Source organism: Chiloscyllium plagiosum, chromosome 4 (genome assembly GCF_004010195.1).
Source record: "Chiloscyllium plagiosum isolate BGI_BamShark_2017 chromosome 4, ASM401019v2, whole genome shotgun sequence".
Classification (NCBI taxonomy): Eukaryota; Metazoa; Chordata; class Chondrichthyes; order Orectolobiformes; family Hemiscylliidae; genus Chiloscyllium; species Chiloscyllium plagiosum.
Genome location: NC_057713.1, coordinates 137,318,254 through 137,330,535, shown reverse-complemented (window position 1 = coordinate 137,330,535; position 12,282 = coordinate 137,318,254). Strand labels below are relative to the sequence as shown.

Genomic DNA, 12,282 nt, shown 5'->3' with positions numbered 1-12,282 from the left:
CTGCTGGTGAAACTCAGCAGGGCTTGATCGGAACTCATGACACTGGATGTGAAACATTAACTCTGCTTTCCTCCCACAGATGCTGCCTGATCTGCTGAGTTTCATCAGCAATTTCTATTTTTGTTTCTTATCTCCAGCATTCAGGGTTATGTTTCATTTAATACATACACATTGTTGTCCCACGACGAACAAAGGACTGTCGTATCATCCAGTAACAAACAAGATGACAATGCCTAATAAAAAATGGAGATCAGTTTAACAGACCAGTCAGAGGCCAATGAATTGAAAATATGAGGGTAAATATTACACAGGTATCTCATGCTGTAACTTTGGCAGAAGCTGGGAGGAAAACCTGGAAGTAAAAATATAAATTAAGGCTCATGCCATTCCTCTGGGGTTTCCAATAATCTCCTGCCAAAGTTACAATGACAGATTGAGGAAGTCCTGCAAAAGTTAAGATTATTTATTTGATGGTTTTACATTTTGTACCAATTTAAAACACACCCTCAGTAACAATTGAGGACAAGACAAGAGAAGAATTTTGATATTTACATATTTTGTACCTTAAATCACCAATTTAAATTCAACAGTGAGGGCTTCACTCAGAATGAATACAGAAAGATCCAGCATTACAAAATATAGAAAGCTATATAATTTAAAACTGCTAAAACAGAGATATGTCCATGCACTATGTATATTCACTATCAGATTACTTAATGTCGACCCAACAAGTCCACACCGACCATCCGAAGCGCAACCCACCCAGACCCATTCCCCTACGTTTACCCCTACACCTAACACTACAGGCAATTTAGCATGGCCAATTTATCTAACCTGCACATTTTTGGACTGTGGGAGGAAACTGGAGCACCCGGAGGAAACCCATGCAGAATGGGGAGAATGTGCAAACTCCATACAGAAAGTTGCCTGAGGCGGGAATTGAACCTGGGTCTCTGGCGCTGAGAGGCAGCAGTGCTAACCACTGCACCACCGTGCCACCCACACAAACAGCCTTCAGCTGTTTTGATGATTTTCCTCATCTCTTGTCAAAGACTAGACTACAGTTTTTCACCATCCTTTATTATCTTATTTGAAAGGGGGTGCTTGCTGACTGGAAGCCTATACAATGAACATTATGTTATGCCATCTTACAGGATGTTACTACCTAGCTGAAGCCTGCTGTCCTGATGACCATACGCTCACCTTCAGCATATTACCATTAACAAAACTCTCATCGACTGAGATGAGAGGAAATCTCTTATGTCGGTAAGTTGAGAATCTTTGCAACTCCTTGGCAGAGCTGTGGGGGAAGAGAAATTGTGAACCTTTAAGGCTGAGATAGATAGTTTCCTGATCAGTTGGGAAATGGGGAAAATGCAGGGAAGTGGCTGAGAGGAATCAGATCCTATGATTGGAGGAGCACACTCAAGGAGTCGAACAGCCTGCTCTTGTTCTTTTTTATTAAATGGTCTTATGGATTTATGTCTCCCCTTACACAAACACAGATTTGAGGATGTAACTCTGAAGATGGACAAGGGAGAACCAGTGGATGTAGTGTACCACAGAAAGCCTTTGATAAAATCCCACATAGGAGATTAGTGAGCAAAGTTCGGGCGCATGGTATTGGGGGCAAAATACTGACTTGGATTGAAAATTGGTTGGCTGACAGGAAACAAAGAGTAGTGATAAACAGCTCCCTTTCGGAATGGCAGGTGGTGACCAGTGGGGTACCATAGGGATCAGTGCTGGGAACGCAGCTTTTTACAATATACATTAATGATACAGATGATGGTACTAAAAGTAATATTAGCAAATTTGCTGATGATACAAAGCTGGGTGGCAGGGTGAAATGTGAGGAGGATGTTAGGAAATTACAGGGTGACCTGGACAGGCTAGGTGAGTAAACTGCATCTTCTATGCATCTGTCCAATGTGGATAAATGTGTGGTTATCCACTTTGGTGGCAAAAACAGGAAGGTAAATTACTACCTAAATGGAGTCAAGTTAGGTAAAGGGGCAGTACAACGAGATCAAGGTGTTCTTGTACATGAATCAATGAAAGCAAGCATGCAGGTACAGCAGGCAGTGAAGAAAGCTAATATCATGCTGGCCTTCATAAGAGGTCCTTCTGCAGCTGTACAGGGCCCTGGTGAGACTGCACCTGGAATATTGTGCAGTTTTGGTGTCCAAATTTGAGGAAAGACATTCTGGCTATTGAGGGAGTGCAGCGTAGGTTCACGAGGTCAATTCCTGGAATGGCAGGACCATCTTACGTTGAAAGATTGGAGCGACTGGGCTTGTATCCCCTTGAGTTTAGAAGGCTGAGAGGGGATCTGTTTGGGACGTATAAGATTATTAAGGAATGGATACTCGAGGCAGGAAACATGTTTCCGTTGATGGGTAAGTCTTGAACCAGAGGACACAGTTTAAAAATAAGGGGTAGGCCACTTAGAACAGAGTTGAGGAGAAACTTCTTCACCCAGAGAGTGGTGGGTGTGTGGAATGCTCTGCCCCAGAAGGCTGTGGAGGCCAAGTCTCTGGATACTTTCAAGAAAGAGTTGGATCGAGCTCTTAAGGATAGTGGAATCAAGAATTATGGGGATAAGGCAGGAACAGGATACTGATTGAGGATGATCAGCAATGATCATAATGAATGGTGGTGCTGGCTCGAAGGGCAGAATGGCCTACTCCTGCACCTATTGTCTATTCAGCTTAACTACGTCAATCTCAGCATTACTCCAAGACCAGCTGATCACTGTAAAGGTGTATGATTTTGCATGCTCCAGGTTAGAATGTCTCAGTGGTATCCTGCATAGCCTCTGGAGTAGACTTTGACAAAAACACGTACTCTTTGTTTGCTTTAAAGTTATGTTACTTTACCCGCAGGAGCAATGAACTCCACCTGGGGATTCTTTGGCTATTATTCTTTTTCTACATTACCAGATCTTACCATATTTGAAAAGGACATACTCCGTTGTAACAATTTCTTTTCCTTGGAAAACATTTTTAGTGTTGAATCTGTTTTGTAAATTAAAAGAAAGTATGACACAAATTAATGTGTGTAAAATTGAAAGCTATATAGACATTACAGAATACAAACAAAAACAGAGACATACCATAAAAAGAAACATATTAGTCAGCTAGACAAACTGTTAAATGATAACTTTTTAAAAAACTCTTACAGTTTTACCATAAATATTATTAGCCGCTTAATGGTGAGGTTGTTAAACACTTGTAGAGAGATTTTTTTTTTAAGATTCCTTACAATGTGGAAACAGGCCCTTCAGCCTAACCAGTCCACACCGACCCGCCAAAGAGTAACCCACCTGGACACATTTCCCTCTGACTAATGCACCTAACACTACGGGCAATTTACCACAGCCAATTCACCTGACCTGCACATCTTTGGACTGTGGGAGGAAACCGCGCAGACATGGGGAGAATGTACAAACTCCACACAGACAGTCACCTGAGACTGGAATTGAACCTGGGACCCTAGTGCTGTGAGGCAGCAGTGCTAACCTCAGAGCCACCGTGCCACCCCTGGTGTTAGGAAAGTGGAGATGGGCAAGATTATTGCCATACATTAAAGAAAGACTTATACAAATTGTCTTTTACTTCGTCAAATCTAAATTTATAGGCTAGCATGAAGCTGAAACAATAAAACATGGCTGATTTTTTTGATTTACAGATGATCATGTCCACAGATATTTACTAAAGTACCTTGGGAAGTTGTAAAGACCGAAGTTCCATCGCGAACTACAGCGATGCCAGTCACTGCCCTAATGATTTAAAAAAAGAAAATACAAACACAATCAGAGGTCACAATACCAACAAGAAAACCTTCCAGAGAAGTCAGTGAAGACTGACAAAGTAAGCGCATCCTTCACCACAAAGCAACAGTTAGTTGACTGGCAATGTTTGTTAGAGCTGAAAAATGTGTTGCTGGAAAAGCGCAGCAGGTCAGGCAGCATCAAAGGTGGAGAATCGACGTTTCGGAAGAAGGGCTTATGCCTGAAACGTCGATTCTCCTGTTCCTTTGATGCTGCCTGACCTGCTGCGCTTTTCCAGCAACACATTTTTCAGCTCTGATCTCCAGCATCTGCAGTCTTCAGTTTCTCCTGGCAATGTTTATTGTAGAACTGAAATTACTGGCATTGATATTTAACAAATTGAAAATGGAAAATAAAATCGAATTTGATTTAAAACATTCTATCAATTTCTCTCCCTGCTGCAAAAGTTAAAAATGACCCACAGTTATTCTTCACCATTTTATATGAAAACAGGATTCAGGACCTTACATGATCACACGTGGGTCTGAAAAGGACCTTTTCACTTCTAAATTTATCAGAATCATGTACTTATTGTGTTCCCCAAGAGATGGGAAGAGAGTAGATGGCTAGGTATTGCAGGTGACATCAGTTAGGAGTGAACATTTATGAAAGGTTTTCACTTTTCTGTTCTTGTCCATAAATAGTAGTACAGAAATATTTACTTAGTCCACTGCAATCTCACTATAACATAGTTCATAACCTCATCATTTATTCTATTGTTAGTTACTGAAAAGCACAGAATGAATACACAGAACTTACTCTTTGTGAATCTTCTGCTGGTAAACTATACTCAGTTTGCTAATATTGCTCCAAGCTAGTTTTAGACTTTCTTCTGTCAAATCTTCAAATGAGGAGTCTTCACAGGAAGAAACTGAAAAACAGAAAATGATGTTCTGGATCACAGGAAACTCCACAATGGTTGCTGTGACACCATGTCATCTTCAAATAACCAGTATCAGTGTAGAGGTTTGCAGTGCAGGCAACAGCAATTCTCTATATCAACTTATAAAGAATAATCTAAATCTGATGCATGGCTTTTTTATTGCTTTTTTAATAAATGCAGGAGATTATAATTAATAAATAGCCTGTATGCAAAGTACAAAGACAACAAATATAATTTGCCTTTTACAAGATTGCATTTATGTTGTAGAATGAATTAAACAAGAACATAAGATGGTAAGAACATAAGTGCTAGGAGCAGGAGTAGGCCGTCTGGCCCTTTGAGCCTACTCAGCCACTCAATAAGATCATGGCTGACCTTTTCATGGCCTCAGCTCCACTTGCCCACGCTCTTCCATATCCCTTAATCCTTTTATTGTTCAAAACAAATCTACCTTAGCTTTAAAAATGTTTACTGAAGTAGCATCAACTACATCACTGGGCAAGGAATTCCATAGATTAACAACCCGATGGAATTGAAATCCTAATTATAAACAATCTTGGTCAGGGATCTGGGCTTAAAGTTTAATAAGACCATTTAAAAAAAACTATTGGGATTGATTTCTAAAGGAATAAAATGGTAAAGAAGTTACATTAAATTTGCATAAAATTCTGGTTAAATCATACAAGTATTCGGCACATATCTGGTCCCTACATGGTTTTAAAAAAAACATGGAATCAAAGGTTGTAATTTTAATGACAACAAAAACAACAGCATTGGCAATGTTATAACTGTGCAGCTGATAACTTTAGGATGACATTTGCACAGTTACAGATGGAAACCATAAAGATGCTGCCGATCATTCAGGCATTAAAAGGTGCACAAATGATTTGCAAGGAGAGGTCATATCTATTATGAAACATTGCACAAACTGGGACTTGTTTCTCCAGAACAGAAAAGGATGAGTGGATAACTGAATGGATTCCTTTATGGCAACATATGGTTTGAGAAAATATCAGGTGGTGGTCAAAACCAGCACCAACAACTTATGGTAGCACCATTAAATCTAACTGGAAACTCAGAGGAAATTTACTTACCTAAAAGCTGGAGAGAATGTGGATCTTACTACTACAGAAAGTAGCTAAAATAAATAACATTAATTGGGGGAGCAGGAGACAGAGTTAAACAAACATGTGCTGGGGAAAGGAATGGAAGTTACATCACTAGCTGATTTCCTCTATTCCTCTGCATTCAAGCAGGATGGCACAGTGGCGAGCATTACTGCCTTGCAGGACCACGGACCAACGTTCGACTCCAACCTTAGGTAACTTTGCGTGGAGTTTGCACATTCTCTCCATGCCTGTGTAAGCTTATGGCAGCTGCTCCGGTTTCCTTCCACAGAGAGATTGGTCACGTTAAATTGCCCATAATGTACAAGGAGGTGCAGGCTAGGTGGATTGGCCATGTTAACTGTGGGGTGTGGGGTGAGGGGGGAGTGGGATGCTGGATCTGGGAAGATGCTCTTTTTGGGGGGTTGGTGCAGACCATATGAAGAGGCCATTCGACTTTCCAACTGTAGGGATTCTATACAAAGAAGGACACAAGATACTAAATTATATCGAGCATAAAAGTGAAATTACCTTAACTTAACATCTTCAGGCTTCTGGAACACTGACTAGATCATTACTAGTACACAATTTATGGAAAGTATTCTGCCTGGAGGTCAGTGTTGAGTGGTATCCTGCAGGGCTCTGTTCTTGGGTCTCTGCTCTTCGTAGTTTTTATAAATGACTTGGATGAAGAGGTTGAGGGGTGGGTTAGTAAATTTGCAGATGACACAAAGGTTGGAGGTGTCGTCGATAGTATAGAGGGCTATTGCAGGCTGCAGCGTGACATAGACAGGATGCAGAGCTGGGCTGAGAAATGGCAGATGGAGTTCAACCTGGATAAATGCAAAGTGATGCATTTTGGAAGGTCGAACGTGAATACTGAATATAGGATTAAAGACTGAATTCTTGGCAGTGTGGAAGAACAGAGGGATCTGGGTGTGCAAGTACATAGATCCCTCAAAGTTGCCACCCAAGTGGATAGGTTTGTGAAGAAAGCATATGGTGTTTTGGCTTTCATTAACAGGGGGATTGAGTTTAAGAGCCACGAGGTTTTGCTGCAGCTCTACAAGTCCCTGGTGAGACCACACTTTGAACATTGTGTCCAGTTCTGGTCACCCTACTATAGGAAAGATATACACACTTTGGAGAGGGTGCAAAGAAGGTTTACCAGGATGCTGCCTGGACTGGAAGGCTTGCCTTATGAAGAAAGGTTGAATAAGCTTAGACTTTTCTCTCTGGAGAGGAGGAGGAAGAGAGGAGACCTTGGGGGTATACAAGGTAATGAGAGGAATAGATAGAGTCAATAGCCAGAGACTTTTCCCCAGGGCAGGATTGACAGGGGTCATATGAGGGGTCATAGTTTTAAGATATTAGGGGAAAGGTATAGAGGAGACATCAGAGGTAGGTTCTTTACGCAGAGAGTTGTGAATGTATGGAATGTGTTGCCAGCTGAGGTGGTGGAAGCAGAGTCATTGGGGACATTTAAGCAACCGCTGGACAGGCACATGGATAGCAGTGAATTGAGGGATGTGTAGGTTAAATTATTATTTTTTACATTAGGATTAAACCTCAGCACAACATCTGGGGCAAAGGGCCTGTTCTGTGCTGTACTTTTCTATGTTCTAATAATGATAACTGCAGTTCAAATTTCTGCAAATTTACCTGGAGGCAACTCGTTTATAGAAGTACTTCGGCTGCATCCTTTAGAAAGGGTTTGAAACTTTGGCATTATCCTTTGAGGATGTGGGCTGGTGAACAACTGCTTCGGAGTCTGTCCAAATTCAAGGATCTGGGTCAGCATTGCTATCTTCTGATTTGGATCCTCGATGCTGTGGACAAATTTGTACAATATTGAAGTGATCCTGATTTTGAATTACAACCGTTCAATGAAAGCTACAATTAAGCCAATACAATTTAGAACATAGAACATTACAGCGCAGTACAGGCCCTTTGGTCCTCAATGCTACTCATACCTTGGAACCAACCTGAAGTCCATCTAACCTACACTATTCCATTCTTGTCCATATGTCTATCCAATGACCATTTAAATGCCCTTAAAGTTGGCGAGTCTATTACTGTTGCAGGCAGTACGTTCCTCGCTCCTACTATTCTAAGTAAAGAAACTACTTCTGACATATGTCCTATATCTATCACCCCTAAATTTAAATCTTTGTCCCCTTGCGCTAGCCATTGCCATCCAAGGAAAATGGCTCTCACTGTCCACCCTATCTAAACCTCTGATCACATGCCTCAATTAAGTCACCTCTCAACCTTGTCCTTTTTAACGAAAGCAGCTTCAAGTTACTCAGCCTTTCTTTGTAAGATGTTTCCTCCACACCAAGCAACATCCTGGTAAATCTCCTCTGAACCCTTTCCAAAGCTTCCACGTCCTTCCTATAATGCGGTGACCAGAATTGTACGCAATACTCCCACATATGACCGCACCAGAGTTTGTACAGCTGCAGCATGATCTCTCGGTTCCAAAACTCAATCCCTCAACCAATAAAAGCTAACACATCGTATGCCTGGGTGGCAACTTTCAGGGATCTATGTACCTGGACATTGAGATCTCTCTGCTCATCTACACTGCCAAGATTCTTACCATTCGCCCATTACTCCTCCCAAAGTGAATCACCTCATATTTTTCTGCATTAAACTCCATTTGCCACCTCTCAGCCCAGCTCTGCAGCTTATCTATGTCCCTCTGTAACCTGCAACATGCTTCGTCACTATCCACAACTCCACCGACCTTAGTGTCATCTGCAAATTTACTAACCCATCCTTCTATGCCTCATCTAGGTCATTTATAAAAGTGACAAACAGCAATGGCCCCAAAACAGATCCTTGCGATACACCACTAGTAAATGAACTCCAGGATGAATATTTCCCATCAACCACCACCCTCTGTCTTCTTTCAGCTAGCCAATTTCTGATCCAACCCGCTAAGTCACCCTCAATCCCATGCCTCCATATTTTGTGCAAGAACCTACCGTGGGGAAATTTTATTTCCACAATGGTTAAAAACAGTTCAAACATAATACTGTACATTTTAAACTCTGCATGTTATCCTGGTCTGTTATCACATTTACAATGTCATGTAAGTGCAGATTCAAAGCAGCAGCAAAATTACAAATATACATTACCTGTCCCAATCAACTCCACCTTCATAAGTCAATGGATGAAACACTGTAACAAATTTGAGATTACAAAAGTAAGTTCTTGCTGGGTGTTTGGCACAACAACCTTGTTTTAATACTGGAATTCACAACATTGAAACAGTCAAGTAAGAATTTTTAGTGCATAAAAATCACAGCATAGTCGGTTCTGATATAATGCAATAGTTCAGCTCTCGTGCACTTCCACGTAGTAAGAAAATCGCACAATAGTCACGCCATTTAAACTAATGAGGCTGAAACTGCACTGTAACCGATACGTGTAAATTTCACTTTCTACAACTAACAGTCTAAAATTTTCAATCACATTAAAGTCTATTCATGATGAAGAGAAACACATTATAGCAGAACCAACTGTATCTATTTTAGGCTCAGATTTTGAGTTTAAGCTTCAAATAGTTCAAGATGGGTAGTTTTACAACACAGAATAAAAATTAAGAGCACCTCTAATAAGTGAAGCTAACCAACTTCTTTTGTTGCCTCATTCTCCCTGATGGTGGTATTGTACCTTAGGGATCTCTGCCTGTCATAAATCCCTGGAATCTGTCTTTACAGCTCCAAGGTAATTTAAAAAAGGCTTTCCAAAGGTCAGTGCTTTCAGAATCCCAGCCCCCTAATCAACTCACATGTAATTAAGAACAGACCAAATCATATTAAGATTCTGTACCTAGATACGTTGGGACCTAAGATGGAGCTGTAAGTGGTGACTTGTAAACGTCTCATGTGAGTACATATGACAATAAACCTAACTCTAATTCTAAATGGGATACAACTATGCATGAAAGGAAAGAAGAATAAACAAGGAAACTACAGGTAGTCTGCTGGGTGGGCATATCATCCCTATGCCTGTCATCAGACTCCTAAGGCAGCAGACTACTCTGAACCAAGCCATGACAAGAAAAACATCCTAGGGCTGTTCTCAAAGCATTCCTGAAGAGGCTAAACACACACACTCCCCCTCTCCCTCCAAGAAGCAAGTTATCCTTAAAATCAATGTCATTCAAGCTGCACACTCTCTTTGCTATTCTAAACAAAAACACAAAATGGTGGAAATATTCAGCAGGTAAGGCAGCCTCAATGGAGAGAAAAACAAAGAAATTGCTCCCATCAAAACCTGGAAAATGTTAGAGATGACAAGTAACATTTAGTAAATGATAGAGTAACATTGCAAGTTGACAATTTTAAACCAGTACAGAGGCAGGAAGGAGCAGGAAAGAACAAAATGGGAAGATGTGGAGATGTAGAAGGCGGCAGATAGAATAAATGAAAAAATGAAAGATTTGATGTTATGGTGGATGGCATAAAAATAAACAATTAATGGAGTGATGGCACGAGTCAAAGGGGCAGAATAGTAATTGGACAAACAAAGAAAAGATGGATGTAAAGGTGAGATAAATTAAAACAACAAAACCAGTATTCCTTTTATCCTGCTTTTTTTACTTAATCAGGTCTAATACTGTACACTGAGCTTACGGATGCCTGCATAAAATATGAACATACAAACAGTTTATGGAGAGTTCCCATCACAGGGACTGGGTAGTAGTAGTGGTAGAGGTTGATAAAGTGTGACGCTGGAAAAAGCACATCAGGCCAGACAACAGCTGAGGAGCAAGGGAATTGATATTTCAGACATAACCCTTCTGCCAGGACCCTTGGAGTTTGTTGGAGGCGGCAGAGTGTGTGGGAGTCAAGATCGAAAATGTAGGTACAGAGGCGGAGGTGACAGAAAAAGAGTTTAACATCATGACGCGTATGAAATTCGGTCACATAGGGACAGAGTGGAATGTAGGTGAGTGCTTTGCTGAGGACTGACCATTTTCGTCAGTGAGGGGAAGGTCAGGAGGGATGGTAAATACCCAGCAGGCCTTGAGGCTGGGGTCTAGTGTAGGACTGGAGTTGGGAGTGGGGGTGGACACTGTCTCTGAAGTGGGAGTGTGTGGGCGTGCGTTCATGTGACTATGGTGATGTGGGCAGTTACGTGACTGACAGCATCTGTGGAGACAGAGTGGTTGAAGACAGTGGTGTTTGGGGGTGGGGTAGGTCATCACTGGCAGCAGAAGTAACATCATAGGTGACACCCACGGGACGGGACGGAGGTGGCACGGTCGGAGGTATGGGCCGTGGGATTGGTGTGTTCTGTGGAGGCCATGGAAGTTTTGTTGTTGGAGGTGGCCGCAGGATGGTCCTGAAAAAGGATGAAGTCTGAAAGTCAACTCTCCTGCTCCTTGGATGCTGCCTGACCTGCTGTGCTTGTTCCTGTACCACACTCTCTTAACTCTGATTCTCCTGCATCTGCAATTCTTACTTTCTCCTCAGACAATGATAGTACACTATTTCTAACTCTGAATCAACGTAGTGAAAAGGTAAGAAAATTGTATCCTTCTATTCAGACTTTACAAATTCCACTTTTAATGACATCTTTCAGGCTTTAACTTGAAAACATTTTATGCTTCTGAATTCAACATTTTGACTTCTCTGCCACTAATAACTGGCACAGGAAACATATCTTATACTTAGCACTGTATTTTTTACTTAACTAAAAATTCTTAATTCTGACAACTTAAAGCTTAAAGAATTTTAGATGCAGGTTTGCTCACTGAGCTGGAAGGTTCATTTCCAGACCTTTCGTCACCCTATTAGGTAACTAGTAGTGGGGGCGGAGGGGACAAACTGGATGTTTAAGGAGGAAATTGAAGGAAACGTTAGAACAAGGGAAGTCAAGAAAGACAACTGCATCAATGAAGCAGAAAACTCAAAAAGGGATCATACTGGAAGGTTGAGTGAAATAGGAGTTGATAGGAAGGGTGAAGGCAGTAACAAATTAAAAATACTATATATGAATGCACGAAGCATGAGAAATAAGATGGATGAGCTTGAGGCTCTTTTGGAAATTGGCAGATACGATATTGTGGGGATAACTGAGACGTGGCTTCAAGTGGACAGGGCCTGGGAAATGAATATTCAAGGCTACACGTGGTATCGTAAGGACAGACTGACAGGCAGAGGGGATGGGGTGGCCATGTTGGTAAGGGATGATATTCAGTCCCTTACACAGGGGGACCTAGAATCAGGGGATGTAGAGTCAGTGTGGATAGAGCTGAGAAATACTAAGGGTAAAAAGACCCTCTTGGGAGTTATCTACAGGCCCCCAAACAGTAGTCTGGATGTCGGATGTAAGTTGAATCAGAAGCTGAAATTGGCCTGTCGTAAAGATGTCACTACAGTTGTTATGGGGGATTTTAACATGCAGGTAGACTGGGAAAATCAGGATGGTATTGGACCTCAAGA

General features: G+C 41.4%; 1 protein-coding gene across 1 annotated transcript in view; it reads right to left on the bottom strand.

Annotated features, from left to right (window-relative positions):
• nsmaf (neutral sphingomyelinase (N-SMase) activation associated factor) overlaps positions 1–12,282 on the bottom strand; it is a 98,340-nt gene that overhangs the window by 34,005 nt on the left and 52,053 nt on the right. The window contains exons 19-24 of the mRNA XM_043689321.1: positions 8,965–9,007; positions 7,484–7,650; positions 4,592–4,703; positions 3,723–3,781; positions 2,950–3,017; positions 169–233 (exon numbers count right to left, since the gene is read on the bottom strand). Of these exons, the coding sequence (XP_043545256.1) occupies positions 169–233; positions 2,950–3,017; positions 3,723–3,781; positions 4,592–4,703; positions 7,484–7,650; positions 8,965–9,007 (514 nt within the window). The remainder of the gene's footprint in view (positions 1–168; positions 234–2,949; positions 3,018–3,722; positions 3,782–4,591; positions 4,704–7,483; positions 7,651–8,964; positions 9,008–12,282) is intronic.